A 24,080-nucleotide genomic window follows, 5' to 3' on the forward strand; every position below is an offset into this window, starting at 1 on the left:
AAATTACCAAAAGATCTTTAGCTTAAAGAGCGAGGCATTGACTAGGGGGTGAATCCATCATATACGTAATATTTTCTGTTGGTTTTAAGTTTTGATGTTGCTCCTTACTTTCAGTTGAAAACCTTTTTTTTATTTAATTTCTGATCGTTTTATAAATAATGCTGGAAAGTCCGGCACCCCCTTCATAGCAATTTCCCTTCCCCTATGAAAACTTCCTTCATGGAAAGATCCTCCCACATAACCCACGACCCCCCCACTACCAGAAAAAATCCCCTCTGAAAACGTCTGTATACTTCCCAATAACCAATACTATATGTTAACATTAGTAGTGGGGCCATAAGGCTTTCTGTGACATCCCTAGGGACTACTCTTTTCTTCTATAGGTTCAAGAAGAATGTTTAACGGTGATTTCCTCTTTTGGCGACAAGGTGTCGCAATTTTAGGCAACATTCCCGCCCTTGGCAAGAGTTAAAAGGTTAGGTGACACACCACCTTTATTTTTCTGTGACATTACCTCCTTTTCCATTAAATTTCTACGGCATGCCCTCTGACGTCACGACACACCTGTGCTTTTGGAAGTGGACTAGTCAACATCGAAAAATGTTTTACACATCCATTACACCTGTATACACTTGGCAGTTGATCATCCTGTGAGAATTGCAGCTTTGCTGATGAGTATAATGGAAAGGTTAAATTATGCAATTGATTTGAATTGCATAGAGAATATGAAGTGCAAATTAAAGGCTGTGATTCATGTCTTGAAGAGATTTGTGACTCGCATAGTAGAGGATTCTTATGCTCCAATTGTCAATATGATAAATGCGATCAATGGGAAAATACTTATCCTGGCTTGATTGCGAAAAACCCTAAACGTGAGTTCAGTTTATTTTTACGAGACTGGTATCGTCGTGGCTTTAAATTATTTTGGGAAGAGGAACCTGATCTACGCATTAATTGCTGGAACAATAAAAGAGTCCTTTTTCTATGACATTGCTGCTAAGATACTGGATACTTTTTGATTATAAACTTAAAGACTTTCATTCGGCTGTAACAGAAAGTAATTTTTTAGATAATCATTTGTATGTGTTATTTCTTTAAATAAGCAAGTTGAAAAACGTAAATTTTATCATATGAATCCAAATAGTATTATTGAATTTACAAAGAGATTGAATAAAAATGAAGTTACCCTATATTGTAGAACATGTGACCCTGACTTTGCACGTCAAGACGAACACAAGTTAAATCCTAAGGAGCTGCCACCACTTACCGTTTCTGATGATTACCTATGCGTAGAAGAAGAAATCTGAAAGGACATACTGTTTTGTATACAAATTTTATTAATAAATAAATTTGCATACATTTTTAAAGCATTTCACTTTTAAGGCACCGAAATTTACATTTTAGAGGTAGGAAAGAGTATTTTCAACTAGAAAGTCGTTCAATCGAGGATTGTCGCCATAAATCTTGATAAATTCCATATAAGTATGTCCACGACTTCGAAAATTAAAATATAATAGGGCATGAAAACCGCAGCTTTTCGTTGATAGATCTTGTACCCGCTTCAGATTTTGAATAATAGATTTTCCACTCTGCTCAAAAAATTTTTTAATATGAGGTGTGTAGAATGTATACGGTCAGCCAAGCGGATCGAAAAATTCTTTACTGCTTCTTGTCTGAAATATGCATAGTCAGTGCCCTGTTTGTATACTCGATGAAGTGCTATTAAAAATAATATGGGTATTGTTAACATGTTGAATCTGCTCTAGGAGATCTGAAGATATGCAATAGGATTTATATTTGGATATGTAAAGGTCCATGTTAAATACATCAATTCTTTGTTCCGTCTTCAAGGTGCCAAGTCTAATATAACACTGTCGTCAGGAGTAATTTCCGAATAGGTTTTAAATTTATTTAGTAAGATTAATGCAATGCTTTCCTCCAACGGTTTGGCAAAGTTACACTCTGTCCCTACATGTCCCGTCCGGACAATACTCATATCTTGGGTACCAGACCAATCTATACAATGATGCCATGCGTTTTCGAAAACATTTCTTCACTTATACCCTTTTTGAAAAACTGTGAATTTTGATCTGGGGATTGCATTATCATTTCATATAGGGTCCTATGGGATTTATCAAAGAACAAATTGTAGAGTGGGATTCCATTTACTTTACATACAAGGGATGAAAGTCCAAATAATTTGAATATATGCGGGGAATCTGTCCATGATCCAACAGCATTAGCACTTTTTACAAAGGCCAATACCAATTTTGAAGGGATTTCGCCTTTGATAAATGATGAATCGGTATAGGTACGCATACCTTTAGCAATATGACGGTGATTCGTGATAGTCTGAGACACGAGCAATTTGATATTGTTTTCAGTGGCTCTTAATTTTTCAATTGTCAAAGCCACAGAACTCATAAATTGTTGTTTTTGTATATGAAGTATTGCCGAGGTGAGAGAGACTGTTACATCAGGTTCAGTGTCCAGTACTTTTTGTATAATATAATTGGACGGTGCAAGTTGTAGTTTTATATCAATCTTTATATTAGGTGGCAACCATTGAGATATATTAAACATATCATGATTAGTTTCCCCACTAAATGTAAATCTTTAGTTGTCGCCTCTCTAGAATATTGGTAGTATCAGTATTAGTTTTGTATTCATATCCAATTGTCATACCTCTCAACTGCTTATAGGACATAGGTGTCATCAACATGAATTGCATATAACTTGAATAATTTGAAAGATTATTTCTACTGCTCACCAAAGTTCCATTTATATAGACGCTTATTTGTCGAAATAAATCATGTAGTACACAATTTTCGTAGGATATCCCCTCGGCGGCATTTGGTATTTCATTGTTCGGTTTCTTAACAACGATATTTAAATCTATAAATGTCGAATTCAAATCGATAAAGTAATCTTCATTAGAGTAAATTTGAAAATAAACATTTTCAGAGAGCGGTTGCTGCGGGTAAAATTGTTCATAGTATCCATGTTATACACTGACATCTACATTTTCCGCATGGAAAAGATTTAGAGATGAGGTGACTGAAGAATGAGAATATTTATGTGGTAGATATGTCATCTTGGGAAAAGAAATCCTTTTTGGGTCTTTTTACTTTCTTTGATGCTTTACGCTTCCCGGCTGACTTGAGACTGATGAGTGAAGAGGTCTTTCCTTTCCTTTTTAAACCTTTTCCCCTCTGTTTCAATCGCTTGCCGAGGAATTGTGCGTTCGACCAGAGATTTTGCGAAACACTTTCTTGAATATCTTTCCCAGAGAATCATGTAATGTAGAGGACGCATAATCTGCTGCAACCGGTGCAATATATTTCTAGCCAAGGGTAGTGCAGAGCGAAAAAACTTAACAAACCAACTGCCGAGACCGTACCCGGACATTGACGAACGACCCCAATAATAGTCCATTCCATGACCAAACTGGTTTGGTCCAAGAGTAGCAACATAGCAATCAATATCAGGACATACAAACTGAGTTATATTAGCTATTTCACTGAATGGGTTAAAAATGACATGTAATCACGGCCAAACCCTTTGTTATTGCGAGAGGATGACCCAATTCACTTCTTAATTTTAACTGACAGAGCTTCAAATACGAAGTGTTGACTGGAACGTATTGAAGGGGCTTTATATTGTAGTGGTGAATTTGTTAATTAGAGTTTTTTCGTTCAAGAACAAACAACAGGGGGACACTGTTTTTACCAATTCTCGATCTCTCGACAAAGGATGCATAAAGAAATTTACAACTGTCCGAAGAGAAGACGGGTCTATAGTCTGCATAGATAACATTGTCAATGCCACTGAAATTTTCTGTCTTAATAATACGATTTTTAAAACCGAGAACCTCACTTAAATTCTCTTTGAGGAAAATTCTTTCATTCTGAAATCGATTGGTAATATAAATTCTCCTTTGTTCCATAGAATAATTGAATTGAAAGGCACCATTTTACGAGCGGAAATTTTTTGTCGATAGAACGACAAAACTCATGCATATTATTGTATTCCCTGTAGGGTATGGTAGCAATAGGGTAATCATTAGAGTAAAAATTGCCATTGCACCTTTATTACTGAATTCAAAAGGTCGTATTTTATGTCATATGTATGATCCCTTCTTAGGATATCATATGTATTTTTAAGAAAACAATCGACAAGAGCAACTTCATACCTTCCCTCAAATTTAATAGCTGGGGAAAGTTTTGTCCAAATATCGCTCGTTTTATTCAAATCGTCACATAGATGATCAGAAACATTGGACATGAATGTTACCTAAACACCTTCATACATTATGAATGTCTATAACGGGTATCCACGATTCAAAATCAGAGTTGTATCCTAGCCATGCATAAAGAAATATACAACTGTCCGAAGAGAAGGTGGCTGCATAGTCTGCATAGATAACATAGTCAATGCCACTGAAATTTTCTGTCTTAATAATATGATTCTTAAAACCGAGAACCTCACGTAAATTCTCATTGAGGAAAATTCTTTCATTCTCAAATGGATTGGTAGCATAAATTCTCCTTCTGTTCCATAGAATAATTGAATTGAAAGGCACCATTTTTAAGAACTGAATTTTTTTGTTGATAGCACGACACAGCTCATGCATATTATTGTATTCTGTGTAGGGTATGGTAGCAATAGGGTAATCATTAGAGTCAAAAGTTGCCATTGCACCTTCATCACCGAATTGAAAAAGTCGTATTTTTATGTCATATGTATGATCCTTTCTTAGGATTAAATAAAAAAAACAAGTTTTTTAAACTGAAAGTAAGGAGCGACATTAAAACTTAAAACGAACAGAAATTATTCCGTATATGAAAGGGGCTGTCCCCTCCTCAACGCCTTGATCTTTACGCTAAAGTTTTTTATTGTTTTAAAAAATAAAGTTGTGAGACAGAGTCAAACTAAACTTGATGAAACTTATATATTTAAAATAAACATTAAAATCTGTTTCTTTTGATGTATCTATTGGTATCAGAATCCCGTTTTTTAGAGTTTTGGTTACCATTGAGCCGGGTCGCTCCTTACTTACAGCTTGTTACAACGAACTGTTGTATTTATTGACATCAAAATTCTGCTTTTTAAGGTTTTGATTACTATTGAGCCGTATGCCTTGTTTTTTTATTGTTTTTATTACGTATATGTTATTCCGTATATGAGGGGGTCGCCCCCTAGTTAATACCTCGCTCTTTAAGCTTAAGTTCGAATTTTGTTTGAATCACAAACTACTGAATCACAAAGGCCGTATAATTAGAATAGATAGCTCTTTTCAAAGTACTAAAAAAAAAACTTTAGCGTAAAGTGCGAGGTATTGACTACACACTAGGTATGGACCTCATATACGTAATGATTTCTGTTTGCTTTAAGTTTTAATGTTGCTCCTTACTTTCACTTGAAAAAACTTGTTTTTTATTTAATTTCCGAACATTTTTTAAATAATGCTGGGAAATCCGGCGCCCCATTCATAAAAATGCCCCTTCCCCCAAGAAAAAACCATCCATGGAAAGATACTCCCACGTAAACCCTTCCTCCGACCCACCCCCCACCAGAAAAAAATCCCTCCTGAAAGCGTTTGTATACTTTTCAATAACCAATACTATATGTAAACAATGGGTGAAGTTCATAACTTGCAGCCCGTCCCCTGGGAGCTGTGGGGGATTAAGTCATCCTCAAAGACAAATTTATTATATTTTAGACTATGCTGAACAAAATCGCTATCTCAAAATTTTGATTGTGTGACTTCGGGAAAAACATGAGCATGGGAGGGGGCCAAGTTGCCCTCCAATTTTCTTGGTAACTTAAAAAGGGCACTAGAACTTGTAACTTCCGTTCGAATGAGCCCTATCACGATATTCTAGGATTACTGGATTGATACGATCACCCCTGAGAAAAAAACAACAAAAAACAAACAAAAAAATAAACATGCATCCGTAATCTTTCTTCTGTCCAAAAATACAAAATTCCACATTTTTTGCAGATAGGAGCTTGAAACATCTACAGTAGGGATTTCTGTTACGCTGAATCTGATAGTTTGATTTTCATTAAGATTCTATGATTTTTAGGGGGTGTTCCCCCTTTTTTCGAAAAGAAGGTAAATTTTTCAGGCTCGTAACTTTTGATGGGTAGAACGAAACTTGATGAAACTTATATCTTTTAAATCAGCATAAAAATCCACTTCTTTTGATGTATCTACTGGTATCAAAATTCCATTTTTAGAGTTTCGGTTACTATTGAGCCGGGTCGCTCCTTACTTACAGTTCGTTACCACGAACTGTTTGATATTCTCAAACAATTATAAACTTAATTTCTGTTGCAAAAATTCGGGTCTTTTGCACTTTGATTTTTTTTTTTTATTATTTAGAACGTACAGTTTTTGCTTAGCGGTAACAAGAAGGGTGCTTTGGTGTGTAGAACGGTTAGAATTTTAGATGACGGAATGTTTTTAAATTAAAGCGTAAAAACTATAGATATTATAGAAAAATTAATCAAATTTTTGAATTTGGCGAGCAATTTGCGCTAGGGTGACTTTTTCAAGCTAAAGACAAGCCAGGTTTTTTTTTAAGAAAATGGAAAAACTATAAAACTTTTAGAAATTATTCAGATAGGGAAAAATATTTCGAGAAGGAATTTAAAGTCAACATTAAAATTCCAATGAAAACCACTTATTTCTTGTCATTAAATCTGTTCACGATCGTAGAGCTTAATCTGTTCACTGTTCACGTGTAACAGTGAACAGTTACACGTGAAGATTAACAGTGAACATTAAATCGGTTCACTGTTCACGTGTAACAGTGAACAGTTACACGCGAAACATTAACAGTGAACATTAAATCTTTTCACTGTTCACGTGTAATTTTCAAAAAGCCAGTATAATTTTAAGTTTCAAAATTCTTAAACTAGCAAAAAAATAAAATCAAAATAACCAACTTAAAGACTGATGAGACAAAAGGTGAAAATTTTGAGAATGAAGCTGTCTATCAGTTACAAATTAGAAATTAGTTTAGCTGAAAAAAAACCGCTTCTGGTGATAGCACCAGCAAAATGCTGGTGGGAGTATGTATGAACTTCTGGATAAGTCCAGACATAATGGAATAACGGTCTCCCTACCTGTGAAAGCATCTGGTTGACTGGACAATAAATTGCTGTTAAGCTTTTTTTTTTCATTAGAAAAAAGTCAAGCTGATCGTTTCTGTTTCGTATTTTTACAATCACAGAAGCCAGCTTTAGTGTTTTATCTTTGCATTCTGTTAAAGTTTAAATTTAGACTTAAAAAATTATCGTCTCAACATAAACGCTCAACAAATTTTAAAAAAAGGAGTTTTTTGGCTAAAGCTAAGAAAGGGTTGTACAATGGGAACAAAGTTTAAATTTTTACGACTTGGCTGGAGTTCTTCATTTTTATTAAGTTATACCTCCATTTGAAGAATGGCATCAAATAGAAGTGGAGAGAGAGGGCCCTGAATTTTATCTCCCCGTCCCCCAGGTTCCCAAAATACCTTTTTTTGCAATTTCATTCGAAAATGGCTTTTTTGTATTTCCATTGATAAAAATTAAAAAAATTGCGCCCTAGATTTTGAAAAATATATTTTTGCCTCTCCCCTCCTACATTTCTGTGAAATAACGCCACTGAGTCACAAAGCTTCTCTTTGGGGCCCAATCCCTATAATTAGCGCTTCAGAGGGTTACTTTTGCACTTGATCTCCCCTCTCAGTTCGGGCCTTTTTTTTTCCCAGTGTGTCTCCACTTATCTTTAATCATATTCCTTTTGTTTTATTTCTTCTATGTCATAATTTGGCAAGACAGTTTTGCTTAAATAAAGAACATAAATAAAATTTCCATAATAAATTGCTGACACTTCTGGTGTATTTAAACCAGAAGTATTCCTCTATTACATCCGTTATATTTTCCATTAAAGAAATAAAGCTCCTAACATCTTAGTCGCCCATTCCAAAGCCCCTTTACAATAACATCCCGACAAAGATTCAAAAGCTAATGTAATTTAGTAGGACGTGTTGTCTAGAATATGAGGTCATAAAATACAAATTATGAAACTTTTCACGTTTATGATTATAATTTTCAAACCTATTGTCATTCTTTTCACGATGTTTAAGAATAGCGTTGTATAATTTATACGATTTGAAAAGTTACTGTGACTCATTTTTAGGGGGTAGGAAAAAAAAACACTCGGAAAATAAATGAATATATATTATATCTGTATTTAATTTGATGTCTACTTAGTACAAGGGCTAAATGAAGCCTCAAGGCATCCGAGTATTTATCATAATAGATATTATATACAATCAATGTGCTTCACTGAAAGACGACGAATTTTATATCACCTTAGGCAGATAGAAAATATGGAACTTTAAATCATGTCATTGCAATCTAAAGTTACCTTTAATAAAATTTTTGTAGTAAGGTAGTACCAAAGATAGTCAACCCAATCAAGTTAATTTCTGAGCAGAAACATCTCTAAATCTAAGCAATTTAATTGGCTAGTCCTTAGCAGCTAATCCGATAACAGGGGTCACCTGCAAAAAACCGTAGCTTTTGCATAGTTCGGTAAAAATTAACCGTCGAGCAGAGAAAAAAGGATATGTTGTCATTATCAGAAAGTTTAATATTAAGATTACGGCTTAGTGCTGCCTTAACATTGATTTTTATCTAAGCTGCGTCTGATAAAAGATTCCTGATCATTAGATTCTGATCAAAATAAATTGTTTCATTAGCTCTTGGTGAAATTATTTCTTTTGGTCTTACCTTATAGCCGTATCTTCGACAAAAAAAAGAAGAAAAAATCTATTAGAATTCCTATTTATATGATTAATTAAACAATTCTTACATAGCAAGGGCGGATCCAGGACTTTTTTTTAGGGTGGGGGGCCAAATAGGTTGATCCGATAAACTTGCGTTAGGATTGAGTTTGATTAAGGTGAAATTGGGCTAATTAAGAAAATTACACTACATTAGATTACGTTAGGGGGGGTGCCCCCTTATCCCCGATGGATCCGCCACTGTTACATAGATTACAAAGATCCTGTTTCGTTTTGTTATGAAGCTTTATTTGGTGTATTTGGGGGTTGTAGTCTTAGATGCCTTTATTCTCCCTTTATAGGGGAGATAAACTCTGGCCCTAAGGTAATTGAACTTTGGTAGCGTGCCTTAGGCTATGACCAAACTAATGAGGCGTACCGACTGGGGATGTTCGAGAGGCAAAAAATAGATCGTAGAGAGTTCGTCTAAAATACAATACTTTTATTCATTTACCATATAATAAAATCGGATATATTCTGGCTACTGGGACTGGCTGTCCCAAGTAGCCCACAAGTCTCAATAAATCAACAATAAAATATAAATAAGATACTTAGACACTTACGATTATAAGACAAAGTCCAAGGTATTTCTAATGAGAAAACAAACGGGCAGAGGTTCACCCGGCAAGTCAAAAAGTCTGCCTTCAGTCCCAAAAAGCGGGGTATATATATGAAAAACCTAACCACATTCTTCCGGTAAATTGACGCATTTAGCCAGGAAATTGGTTATTGAGCAAGTTCCCTCCAAGCCCACACATTCCACGATTTGTATCCTTATCTTAAAAAGTGGTATTTTGAAAACTTTATATTTGCATCATATATATTTTTACTAATTTAATAATTAACTAAATTAGAAAGCTTTACCATAGTTTTGTTACTAGCATAAACTATATTGCTAATACTGTACTGGAATCGGAGATTTGTACCGTTAGATAACCGACTTATAATTAAACTCTTCCACTTCTTAAAGAAATCATGGTTCATTCGCCTTTGATTAATTAAAAAAAAGCTTTTTCCACAAAATGAGCTTTCAAAGAAAAGAAAAGAACTCCATTAAACAAAAAATTAGCAAAAATAAAATCAAATAATCTACCAAGCGTGAAACTACCACAAATCAGCATAGATAAATAAATGAAACCCAAATCGAACAGAAATTACAATAAATAACCGAGTCAAACTCAAAATGAGCAGAAATTAACATAAGTTGGGCTCAAAACCATTATACCTTCCCAAAGCCAGAACATAATTTGTACTTTACTGAAAAAAATATAAATATTTTTACTTTTATAACTTTAATAAATCAAATAATATTAACATTTTGATTACTAAATATCAGTATGTGTATATGAAACTGACAATACACATTCATTTGTATTTTTTTCAGTAAAGTACAAATTATGTTCTGCCTTTGGAAGGCATAGGGGTTTTGAGCCCAACTTATGTTAATTTCTGCTCGTTTTGAGTTTGACTCAGTTATTTATTGTAATTTCTCTTCGTTTTGGGTTTCATTTATTTATCGATGCTGATTTGTGGTAGTTTCACGCTTGGTAGATTATTTTACGTTAAATTTGCTTATTTTTTGTTTAATGGAGTTCTTTAATTTCCTTTGAAAAACTTATTTTGTGGAAAAAGTTTTTTTTTAATTTATTTCTATTCGTTTTATATTGACAGTCATTTCAGGGAAAAAGAAAATAATGCTTTAAATCTTTTTTTTTAAGACTTTATAGTTTGGCCTGGTATTTGTATACTGGAGAAAAATTTTCAGCAATTTTTACCAAAATACACCCATTCAAAAATCTGGACACAAATAGTAGGGTTTAATTTAGTTTCATACCTCCTCTAGTTGACCTGAAATGGAAAACTTGATACCATTCGCAAAAAAATCTGTTTACTTTCTTTGATAGCTTGGATACACTCACGCTATTTTGATGTGGTTAAATTCTAAGAGTAGCCCCGAAGGTTTGAACATAATACCCTCAGTCGTTCTTGGGATACTGCTGAGATGCCTTATTGGGAATTAGCACTAATACAGTGCATTTTGATTTAATCTTAAGGCAACATTTAGGTTTTAAACATAAAGGCAAATGCGAGGGTGGGCGTGGGAGGGGGATTAGCTTCCCTTCAATCACTTTCAACTATTAAAAAGGGTATCAGCCCTTTATATTTTCCATCGAATGCGCCCTTTTCGAAGTTCCTACGACAACTCCTTCGATACGAAGTGCCCTAGTTTAAACAGCAAAAAAAAAAAAAAAAAAAAAAATAATAATAAATTATGCCCACATCCATCTTTACTATAAGAATGTCAAGCTTTCCAATCACTTTCGACTATTAAAAACACCACTAGGCCTTTCGATTGCCAATCAAATGAGCCTTTTTTGAGTTTCTACGACAGAGCTTTCTATAAACACCTTATATGCCCCCAGTGCATAAATTACAACCCTCTCCATAAGGGCTGTGAGGGTGATTGTCATCCTCTAAGACATAATTTCCAGAACTTTCAACTACGTTAAACAAAATGGCTACCTCAAAATTTTGATTAGATGTGTTTGGGAAAATGGTGGGCGTAAGAGTTGGTCGCTCTCCAATCACATTCAACTATTAAAAAGGCACTAACCCTTTCAATCTCAAATTAAATGAGCCCTTTTGAAGTTTCTACGACAACACTTTTAATAAAAACCTTATACGCCCCCAGGGCATAACTTACAACCCTTGCCCCGAGGGCTGGGGGGTTGTCATCCTCAAAGACCTAATTTTCAGAACCGTTTGCTACTTTGAACAAAATGGCTATCTGAAAATTTTGATTGGATGTGTTTGGGGGAATGGTGGGCGTGAGAGGGACGTTAGTTACCATCCAATCACTTTTAACTATTAAAAAGGGCACTAGTCCTCTCCATTTCCAATTGAATGAGCTCTTTTTGAAGTTTTTACGACAACTCTATCTATAACACCTTATATGCCCCCAGGGCATAACTTACAACCTTTACCTTGGGGGCTCTGGGGGGTTTGTCATCCTTAAATTAATAACTTCCAGAACTTTCAACTACGTTGATCAAAATGGCTATCTCTAAACTTTGATTGAATGTGTTTGGGGAAATGGTGGGCGTGAAATGGGGGTTAATTACTGTCCACTCACTTCCAATCAAATGAGCCCTTTTTGAAATTTGGCAACAGGGCATAACTTACAACCCTTGAACTGAGGGCTCTGATGGGGTTATCATCCTAAAAGACATAATTTCCAGAACTTTCGACTACGTTGAACTAAATGTATATCTCAAAAGTTTGATTGGATGTGTTTGGGGAAATGGTGGGCGTGAGAGGGGGATTAGTTGCCCTTCAATCACTTTCAACTATTAAATGGCACTAGCCCTTTTAATATTCAATTGAATGAGCCCTTTTTGAAGTTTCTACAAAATCGCTTTCTGTAAAAACCTTATATGCCCCCAGGGTATAACTTACAACCCTTGCCCTGAGGGATTTTGGGGGGAGGGGGAGGGGTTGTAATCCTTAAAGACGTAATTTCCAAAACTTTCAACAACGTTGAATAAAATGGCTATCTAAAACTTTTGATTGGATTTGTTTGGGAAAGAGGTGGGCGTGAGAGGGGGTTAGTTGCCCTAAAATCACTTTCGGTTATTAAAAAGGGCACTAGCCCTTTGAATTTCGAATCGAATAAGCCCTTTTTCAAGTTTCAACGACAAAGATTTCAATAAAAACTTATATGCCTCCAGGTCATAACTTATATCCCTTGCCCTGAAGACTGTGGGAGGAGTGTCAACTACGTTGAACAAAATGGCTATCTTAAAATTTTGATTGGATGTGTTTTGGGAAAAAGTGGGCGTAAGAGGGGGGTTAGTTACCCTCCAATCACTTTCGACTATTAAAAAGTCTACTAGCCCCTTGAACTTCCAATTGAATTAGCCTTTTTTGAAGTTTCTATGACAAAACTTTCTATAAAAACCTTATATGCCCCCATGTAATAATTTACAACCATTGTCCTGAGGGCTGTGGGGGAGTATCCTCCTCAAAAACATAATTTCTATCCGGAAATCAACTACGCTGAAAAAACTGGCTATCTAAAAATTTTGATTGGATGTGTTTGGGGAAAAGGTGGGCGTGAGAGGGGGTTAGTTGCCCTCAAATCACTTTTGACTATTAAAAAGGACACTAGACCTTTGAATTTTCAATCAAATGAGCCTTTTTTCAAGTTTCTGTTCAAGACAATGATTTCAATAAAAAATTATTATATTCCCCCGGGGCATAACTTATAACCCTTGCTCTGAAGACTGTGTTGGAATTGTCTTGCTCAAAGGTATAATTTCCTGAACTTTAAACTGCGTGGAACAAAATGGCTATTTCAAAATTTTGATTGGATGTGTTTGGGGAAATGGTAGGCGTGGAAGGGGTGCTAGTTGCCTTCCAATCACTTTTGACCATTAAAAAGGGCACTAGCCATTTCAATTTCCAATCGAATGAGCACTTTTTTGAAGTTTCTACGAAAACGCGTTCTATAAAAACCTTATTTGTCCCCAGGCCATAACTTACAACCCTGGTCCTGAGGCCTTGGGGGGGGGGGTATCATCCCCAAAGACCTAATTTCCAGAACTTTCATCTACGTTGAACAAAATGGCTATCTTAAAACTTTGGTTGGATGTGTTTGGGGAAAAGGTGGGCGTGAGAGGGGGATTAGTTGCCCGCCAATCACTTTCGACTATTAAAAAGGGCACTAGCCCTTTGAATTTAAAATCGAATGAGCCTGCTTTTGAAGTTTTTACGACAACGCTCTCTATAAAATCCTTACATGTCCCCTGGGCGTAACTTACAACCCTTGCCCTGAGGGCTAGGGGGAGTGTCCTCCTCAAAAACATAATTTCTATCTCAAACTTTTGATTGGATGTGTTTCGGGAAATGGTGGGTGTGGAAGAGGTTAAAGTAGCTTCCAATCACATTCGACTATTAAAAAGGGCACAAGCCACCCAATTTCCTTTTGGATGAGCCCTTTTCAAAGTTTCTACGACAACTTCTTCGATACGAAGTGCCCTGGTTTAAAGGAAAGAAAATGATAAATAATACCTTGCGACAACATCGTTCTTATATGCCCTCAGGACATAACTTAAAACTCTTGTCCTGAGGGTTGGGGGGGAGTGACCTCCTCAAAATATATTTTCTATCTGAAAATCAACTACGCTGATCAAAATGGCCATCTCAAAATTTTGATTGGACGTGTTTAAGGAAATTGTGGGCGTGGAAGGGGTGCTAGCTGCCTTTCAGTCACTGTCAATTCTTAAAAAGGGCACTAGCCACTCCAATTTCCCATCGAATGAGCCCTTTTCGAAGTTTCTACGACAAATCCTTCGATACAAAGTGCCCTGGTATGAAAGAAGAAAAAAAAACAATAATAATACATTGTGCCAACATCGTTCTCTACTTAGACAGCGCGATTGCGCTGCCTATATGCCTATACCCCTTTTGACAACAAATTATTATATTTAATATTATAACCCAATTTGGAGACATTTTTATAAGATTTTAGATATCAATATTACCAATAACAGATAAATTACGTGTTGAATGTCACTTTCGTGCAGAAATTTTGCAACTGGCATTAAAACACCTCTGAGATATCCACCGAAACCACTTTCTAAGCTATTTTCAAAGGGAGGACCGGCAGAGAAATCTATATTCAATCAACATTTGATCCAACTTATCTGCATTGTCAAGCCTTCTGATAACTTTCCGACTATTAAAAAGGGCACTAACCCTTCCAATTTCCAATCGAATGAGCCTTCTTTGCGTTTCTACGACAACCCTTTCTATAAACACCTTATATGACCCCAGGGGATAAATTATAACCCTTGCCTTGAGGGAAGTGAGGGGGTTGTCATCCTCAAAGACCCAGTTTCCAGAACTTTAAACTGCGTTAAACAAAATGACTGTCTAAAAATTTTGATTGGATGTGTTGGGAAAATGGTGGGCGTGAGAGGGGCGTTAATTGCTCTCCAATTACTTTCAACTATTAAAAAAGGCACTAGCCCTTTTTCATTTTCAATAGAAGGAGGTCTTTTTGAAGTTTCTACGACAACGCTTTCTATAAAAACCTTATATGCCCCAGGGCATAACTTACGACCTTTTCCCTCAGGGCTGTTAGTGGGTTGTCATCCTCAAAGACATAATTTCCGGTTGTTTCAACTACGTTGAACAAAATGGTTCTACGAAGTTTCTACGAAAACGCGTTCTATAAAAACCTTATTTGTCCCCCGGCCATAACTTACACCCCTTGTCCACAGGCCTTGGGGGGGGGGGGTGTCATCCTCAAAGACCTAATTTCCAGAACTTTCAACTACGTTGAACAAAATGGCTATCTCAAAATTTTGATTGGATGTGTTTGGCGAAATGGTGGGCATGAGAGGGGGTTACTTGCCCTCCAATAACTTTCGACTATTAAAAAGGGCACTAGCCGTTTCAATTTCCAATCGAATGATTCCTGTTTGAATTTTCTACGACAATGTTTTTTATAAAAAAAAAACTTGTATAGTTATGCCCCCAGGGCATAACTTACCACCCTTACCCTGTGGACTTCAGAGGGAGTGTCATCCTCAACAATATAATTTCCGGACCTCTCAACTACTTTGAACGAAATGGCTATCTCAAAATTTTGATTAGATATGTTTTGATAAATGGTGGGCGAGGAAGGGGTGTTAATTACCTTCCAATCACTCTCAACTATTTAAAAGGGCACTAGCCATTTCAATTTCCAATCAAATGAGCCCTTTTTGAAGGTTCTACAGCAATGCTTTCTATAAAAACCTTGTAAGCCCCCATGGCATAACTTATAACCCTTGCCCTGAAGACTGTGGGGGGTGGTCATCCTCAAAGACCTAATTTCCAGAACTTTCAACTACGTTGAACAAAATGGTTGTCTCAAAATTTTGATTGGATGTGTTTGGGGAAAAGATGGGAGTGAGAGGAGGGTTAGTTGTTCTCCAATTCCGTTCGACTATTAAAAAGGGCACTAGCCCTTTGAATTTCCAATCGAATGAGCCTTTTTTGAAGTTTCTACGACCCCAGGGCATAACTTAAAATTCTTCCCCTGAGGGCTGTGGGGGATTGTCCTCCTCAATAACATAATTTCTATCTGGAAATCAACTATGCTGAAGAAAATGGCTATCTCAAAATTTTGATTGGATGTGTTTGGGGAAATGGTGGGCGTGGAAGGGGTGTTAGCTTCCTTCTAATCACTTTTGACTATTAGAAAGGGCACTAGCCATTCCAATTTCCAATCGAATGAGCCCTTTTCGAAGTTTCTACGACAACTCCTTCGATACGAAATGCCCTGGTATGGAAGAAGAAAAAAAAATAATACATTGTGCCAATATCGTTCTTTACTTAGGCAGCGCGATTGCGCTGCCTATGATACCATTTTTGACAACACAATTATTATATTTAATGTTATAACCCAATTTGGAGGTATTTTTATAAGATTTTAGATATCAATATTACCAATAACAGATAAATTACGCGTTGAATTTCACTCTCGTGCAGAAATTTTGCATCTGGCTTTAATACACCTCTGAGATGTCTACCGAAACAGCTTTCTAAGCTGTTTTCAAAGGTAAGACTGGCAGAGCAATCTACATTCAATCAACGTTTGATCCTACTTATCTACATTGCCTGACTCCCTCTATGCCCCTGCCCCATCATAGTCACATCTATCGTTAAAAAAAAACAAATATCATGAATGACACGCCAATTTTCTTGATTTTAGCGTCCCACTTGTACTTAAAAAGCAAAAAATTAAAATTGCAAGAAACTAGTTTAAAGAGTTTGCACTAACAGCAGTTTGTGTCCAACTGTTCGCTACTATTTCTAATGCCCGTGCCACATCATAGTCACATCTATCGATAAAGAAAGCCAAATATCATGAATGACATGTTAATTTTCTTGAATTTAACGTCACCCTTGTATTTTATTGAATAAAAAAAAACAAGTTTTTTAAACTTAAAGTAAGGAGCGACATTAAAACTTAAAACGAACAGAAATTGTTCCGTATATGGAAGGGGCTTTCCCCTCCTCAACGCCTCGCTCTTTACGCTAAAGTTTTTTATTGTTTTAAAAAATAAAGTTTTGAGACAGAGTCAAACTTTAGCGTACAGAGCGAGGCGTTGAGGAGGGGAAAGCCCCTTCCATATACGGAACAATTTCTGTTCGTTTTAAGTTTTAATGTCGCTCCTTACTTTCAGTTTAAAAAACTTGTTTTTTTTATTTAATTTGTGAACATTTTTTAATTAATGCAGGTTTTGATTTTGGCTCACCGTGCATGAATAATTAAAACGAAATTTGCATATTAATTTTACTTTTATTTGGTTAAATGGCTTTCTCGGAACTTATTGAATTTTAATTACAAACGTTTTTATTAGAAATAAATATACGAAAATTACAACTTAACTTACGTAACGAACTTCTATATTCATGGATTTTTTAATACATATATTAGGGGTTTTGCCCCCTATTCAATACCTAGCTCTTTAAGCTAAAGTTCAAATTTTGTTCCAATTCTTTAAAAATGACCCCTTAATCACAAAGGCCGTTAATTAGAATAGATAGCCCTTTTGAAAGCACTAAAAAAAACTATAGCGCAAAGAGCGAGGTATTGACTTGGGGGAGAACCCCCTCATATACGTAATAATTTTTGTTCATTTTAAGTTCTAATGTTGCTTCTTACTTTCAGTTGAAAAAACTTGTTTTTTTAAAATTTAATTTCTGATCGTATTTTAAATAATGCTTGGAAATCCGGAGCCCCCTTCATAGAAATGTCCCTTACCCCAAAGAAGCATCCTCCACGGAAAGATTCTCCCGAATAACCCCCTCTTTCAGCCCCCCCTACCAGAAAAAATTCTTCCTGAAAATGTCTGTACACTTCCCAATAACCAATACAATATGTAAGCAATGGGCAAAGTTCATAACTTGCAGCCCTTCCCCTGGGAGCTGTGGGGGATTAAGTCATCGTAAAAGACATATTTATTAGATTTTCGACTATGCTTAACAAAATGGCTATCTCAAAATTTTGATCGGGTGACTTTGGGGAAAAAATTACCGTGGGAGGGGGCCTAGTTGCCCTCCAATTTTTTTGGTCACTTCAAAAGGGCACTAAAACTTTTAATTTCTGTTCCAATGAGCCCTCCTACAATATTCTAGGTCCCTTGGGTCAATACGATCACCCCTGGAAAAAAGAAAAAAAAAAACAAATAAACACGCACCCGTGATCTTTCTTCTGGCAAAAAATGCAAAATTCCACATTTTTGTAGATAGGAGCTTGAAACCTCTACAGTAGGGTTCTCTGATGCACTGAATATGATGGTGTGATTTTCATTAAGTTTCTATATTTTTTAGTGGGTCTTTCCCCCTTTTCTCGAAAATCAGCCAAATTTTCTCAGGCGCGTAACTTTTGATGGGTAAGATTAAACTTGATGAAACTTATATATTTGAAATTAGAATTAAAATCTGATTCTTTTGATGTATCTATTGGTATCAAAATTCCGTTTTTTAGTGTTTCGGTTACCATTGAGCCGGGTCGCTATTTACTTACAGTTCGTTACCACGAATTTTTCGAAAAGCGAAAAATTAAAATAGCAAGAAATTAGTTTAAAGAGGATGCTCCAACAGCAATTTATGTCCAACTGTTCCCTAATAATGCTATGTCTTATTAACTTTTGCCAGATTCCTCTCCCAGATAGAAAAACCACTGTTCTAAGTTACCATCTTTTCTAGTTTCAAAAAGTATGCCTTAAACGTTGACTCTGATTGGTCAGTCAAGAAATTTATGCTTGAAACTTGAATAATGTTCAACTCGAGACATTACGAACGGCGAGCGTAAAAACGGCGTGCGTAATTTTGATTTTATCGACAAGTGTGACTATAATGTGGCACGGGCATAAGTATTCTTAACTTTTGTCAGATTCCTCTTCCAGATGGAAAAGCCGCTGGCCTAAGTTTCCATCTTTTCTAGTTTTAAAAAGTGTGCCTTAAGCGCTGACTCTGATTGGTCAGTCAAGAAATTCATGCTTGAAAGTTGAACAATGTTCAACTCAAGAAATTACGACCGGCGAACGTAATTGGCGCTGTTGTCCGCGTAATTTTGATTTTATCGACAAGTGTAACTATAATGTGCTACGGGCATTAGTATAAATTGACAACCCGTTTTTATCAGTAATGTTAGAAGTATGAGTTCAGATACACCCTTTAAGCATGACAGTGACGCATTGCTGATGGTTACGATTCACAAAACGAAAAAAGTGTTCATACACACAAGAAGATTTTCAATTAAAATTTGACCTATTTTTATAAGAATTAAGTCAATGTTTTACACAGATCGTTTGGATGTATTAGATCTTTTTTTTATTTAATAGTGAGTAACGTTAACGTTTTTTATCAGTTTTCTAGTCAAGTTTAGAGAGAAAAACAATCGATTGTTCTTCTGGTTAGCATCATTTGAATTGTCTCTTTTAAATGTTTTCTTGATCTGGCTAGGACACTAATTGAATCATAAATAAACTCATTTCGAGCCCTTATCTCATTTTTATTAAGAGGAGAAAAATTTTACCAGGATTAAAAAAAAAAAAAATCACACAAGACACAGATTATTTCAATTTCGTCCTTTGAATATAAAACACGGTTTTGTGTTTTTGCTCTATGGCCCCCGATCTAGGTTTTTTTGTTTGTTTAATTTCTCGCGGTAATTTGACTGAACATCTTATATAATCAGAGAGATAGTCGTGTTGAGGGACCTTGTGTCTCCCTTAAAAAATACTTGTTGCCCATGCAGCTAGAGTTATATGAGCATCTTCGCATTTACTCTTCGTTATTTGTGCCTGACATTTGTGTTTTGTCACAGGTGAACAAGGCCGTATCCAAGGGGGTAGGTGTTTGAACTCCTTTCTCGCCTGAAATGTTTGTCCGATCGTAAAAACGTAACAAAATGGATATGAAATATTTTTGAATGGCTTTAAATAAATTTTCTTTGCACCCCCCCCCCCACAAAATAACCTTTTGTAACCCCCCCCCCCAGGAAATAAATCCTGGATACAGCCCTGCAGGTGGAGTATCACAATAATAGAAAAACTGTGTAAAACCAGAAAAAATATAATTAAGAGACAAAGGTGTCCATATTTGATTGTACTGGCAGTTACTTAGATATATTACGCTCAGTCAATCATTTTAGTGTATAAAGATTTTTCTATACAAATATAAATTTTTAATCGTGGCATTTTTTTTTATGTACGAGGAAATTTCTGATAAAAAGTTGAAATAATACAGCTAACTATTGGTTTGAATATTACTCATCATCTCGCCAAGAAAATATATAGCCGCTTTACCATATTTATTCCAGCCCTCAACAGCTGCTCAACGGCAGAACGAAGTCGGTCGCATAAACAAAGAATCGACTCTCGATGCTCATGGCTGGTGTAAGCGCTGTCTGTAAAGTCCTGTGTTCTTTCTGATACAGCTTCAACAGCTTCGTTCAATCTGTCTTGACAAGGCGTCCCAACCAATGTAAGTCTTGTCATTTCAACGATATCGTCCAGCTGCTGCAAGGCCCCAGAAGCAGTAGCCGTAGCATCCCAGTCTTCCTGTAATGATTCCGACTTATTTGCTAGATTTGATCAAGTTATAACTTTCTCATTTAATACATTCTAATTCTACATTAAATATGAATACAGTATTGGATTTAAATAGCGAGTCATTATAAGTGATACACTCAGTCATTCCCTCCAGTTCCACGGTATGTGTTGATTTATATCCCTGATTTTACTTAAACACTGACATACAGATTGCTTTATGTTGTTTAATTATTTCTTAATTTTCCTTGGCATGTTAGTTAAAAAAGCTTGACAATGATTTGACACGTTCTTGTTTTTTAATCTAAGGTAGTAGAATACAATCAGAAGTTTGGGGAAAAAGTAACCAAGTGTGAATACTCGGTTTCTGCCGGAAAGGAAAAAATCCTTGGTACGCATGTCCTTCAAAAATCTGTTGCTTTCTGCATACCATGCCTTCAAAACGTTTTATTTAGAGGGGGTATTGATGTTTGCACATGTTTTATTTATGTTGTATAGCAAGAGTAGCTTTAGTATATAAAGATAGGATAAAATCAGGGCACCCAAGATCAGCTGGATACAAGGTATCTTTTGGGACTTCTTGGTCCCAAACGGACTTGATGTTTTTAGGCCTCTTGGAGCTGACCAAGTTAAGAATTTTAGACGGAGTTAGATGGTAAAAGTGTGTTCGAAATTGCGATGGCCTCTGGCTAAAAAATTCAGCATGTTTGAACAATTAGTAATGTTTATTTTGATGAGATTTGAACGTTTTAAACGCTCATTTTAAACGCTTTTATTTAACTTTGTCTGTTTAGTTAGATGATCAAATCTTCAACGACTCAACGTTCAAAGATCCAGTACAGAGAAATTCAAATACCTGTTTACAAGTATTTCATTTATCATATAAAATGTCATGACCAGTTCGGAGTTGCTAACAGTCGCAATTTGGTGATCTTTGGTTTGCACTGTCGTATAAGTGACTCTTGTATGTATGAAAAGAGTGTCTAAAGAAAAACGTGATATACATATATATACATATATATATATATATATATATATATATATATATATATATTATATATATATATATATATATATATATATATATATATATATATATATATATATATATATATATATATATATATATATATATATATATATATATATATATATATATATATATATATATATATATATATATATATATATATATATATATATATGTGTGTGTGTGTTGTTCAGAATGTCCGAAATTCGTGAATGGAATATATTTTTTTTTCTCCTTGTATTTACTCAGCGTTGCCAGTCAACTTTTTCAGTTTAATGCAAGGTTTGGTGATGACAGATTAGGTTACATTAGATTAGGTTTGGTTAAGTTCGGCTAGGTAAGGTTGAGTTAGGTTTTAACCCATTTCTGATATTTATAACCAAATTTAACCTAACCTTATCTAACGTAACCTAAATTAACACACCCTATCCTAACGCTAACTTTTACCGTTATAGCTTGCGTAAGACTGTACATTTTGGACGTTCACCGGTGAATGTCGACATTAACCAGATTTCGGACATTCACGGTAACATACATTGATATTTTATTCTGTAAAATTCAGACGATACTTCTAACTTTTGGAATAGCTATAAAATTCAGTTACCTCTTTAGCAATTTGATTTATATGAGTTTTTGAGTTCATTCCATCAACAACTCCAAGAACTCCTTCTTGCACAACGTAGTGAATGAGATCAATTGCCCGCCGCATTTGGCAAAAAACGGCATCCCGATTTTCCCTGGCTGAATTGCAATCAGGATGTCTAAGACAAGTCTAGAAAATAAATATCAGGGTCAATGAAATAATAGAAAATTCACTTCTTTAGTTATCAACAACCATAAATCACGTCAAATGCAATTTTTCTCTGTTAAAGGAAACAATGTTAGTAATTCAGTAGCAATTTTTTATCCTGACAGATGCATCCATTGTTCCCTGTCCGCAAGAAATACAATAATAGGCAAAGCGATTCAGTGGCAACATTAGCCTTTCGGAACCACATGCTTTGGAATACTTTGCGCTGCTAGGGCAAGTATGTTTTAAATGAGTAAAACTTGCAATTTTCTTGTGAATCAGTGAAATATAACTTTATGCAACAAAATTAAATAAGAAAAACAAGTTTTTTTTAAACTGAAAGTAATTTACAACATTAAAACTTAAAACCAACAGAAATTATCACGTATATTAGGGGGTTGCCTCCTCAGCACCTTAATCTTTACGCTAAGGTTTGACTTTTTGTTCCTATTATCTAAGAATAACTATTCAAAAAATAAGTTTTTTGAATAAAACTTTTTTAAAAGTTTTAAATAAACTTTTGCGTTAAGAGACAGGTATTGAGGAGGGGCAACCCCCTCATATACGTAATGATTTCTGGGTTTTGATGTTGCTCCTTACTTTCAGTTGAAAAAATTGTTTTTATTATGTAATTTCTGGTCGCTTTTTAAACAAACCAGGAAATCCAGCTCACCCTCCATGGAAAATTCCCTACCCCTACGACAATTCCACAATGGAAAGATCCTCCCGCATAATCCCCCCACTAGAAAAATCCCCAGAAAATTATCTGTATCTGTAAATATCAAGATAAAGTATTATTTGAAGCTATCAAAGTTTCCCACATGTTGCTTCATTACTTTATCTCAGCTTGCCCGCTGAACTGTCTTTATTAATTAATTGATTATTTCTAATCAAATTTTATTTAATTACAGAGAAATCACCTATTCACATATGTATTCTGTAACCCCCAAGGAATAAGACATTTAGAATAAACAAGACAATTGGTTATTTTATGTCTTTAAATGTTTTATTTATCATTTTTGTAAGCAATTGTGCCTACAAGATGAAAGAGCTTTTTAAATTTTGCTTTCTTCTGAATAATTTCTGAATAAAATTACTTTTAGTGTCTACTAATGTGCAACTTCTGAATTACTGACATTCTAGCACCAAATTATTTGATTGAATGCGAAATTTAAATATTGACAAGAAAAGCCTTTACAAATCAGAGATGAAAGACCCCAAAAAAATATTTTTTTCGTTCAAATGCCCATTTTTTTTTTGTAATTTAAGAGGTGGGTTAAAAAACCTACCTCTTCGCCTCTCAGTGACGACAAATTTTAAATTCAAAATACATCTAAGTTTAACTTTAGACGTCACCTACTCTTTTTATTAAATAGTAGCCGAACTGGACACACTTCAAGTCACCATATACTACCAAAAACCATCCAATAGAAAAAAAAAAAAAAAAAAAAAAAAAAATTGCCATGCCCGTGGAAAAGGGCGTCCTCCCCGAACAGGAAGCAATTCATACGGTGGCTATTTCTTACCATACCAAATGCCATACAAATGTCCATTTGAACATATTTTCCTTGTTATAGCCTACACATAAATTAAATAAAAACAAAAAAATAAATGAGCTTTGTGAAATATAAAGTTTTTCCACCAGATTGTTGCTATAATATTATAACCAAAAACAAAATTGTATTTTCTTCGTCCGAATTGAAATGAAAATCCGTCCCCTCCTACCAACTCAAGTGTGTTGAAATATCACAGTAAAATTAAGATCAATAATAACTACTCAGAGGTGTAAAGATGTTACGATGCCTGTA

General features: G+C 35.2%; 1 protein-coding gene across 1 annotated transcript in view; it reads right to left on the reverse strand.

Moving 5' to 3' along the window:
• alpha-Catr (alpha-catenin related) overlaps positions 1–23,825 on the reverse strand; it is a 57,896-nt gene extending 34,071 nt beyond the window's left edge. Inside the window, exons 1-3 of the mRNA XM_089095740.1 lie at positions 23,799–23,825; positions 22,087–22,254; positions 20,210–20,464 (exon numbers count right to left, since the gene is read on the reverse strand). Of these exons, the coding sequence (XP_088951866.1) occupies positions 20,210–20,464; positions 22,087–22,254; positions 23,799–23,825 (450 nt within the window). The remainder of the gene's footprint in view (positions 1–20,209; positions 20,465–22,086; positions 22,255–23,798) is intronic.
• Positions 23,826–24,080: the final 255 nt, after the last annotated feature.

This window comes from Artemia sp. Qi Xiang Cuo, chromosome 10 (genome assembly GCF_049724085.1).
Source record: "Artemia sp. Qi Xiang Cuo chromosome 10, ASM4972408v1, whole genome shotgun sequence".
NCBI lineage: Eukaryota > Metazoa > Arthropoda > Branchiopoda > Anostraca > Artemiidae > Artemia > Artemia sp. Qi Xiang Cuo.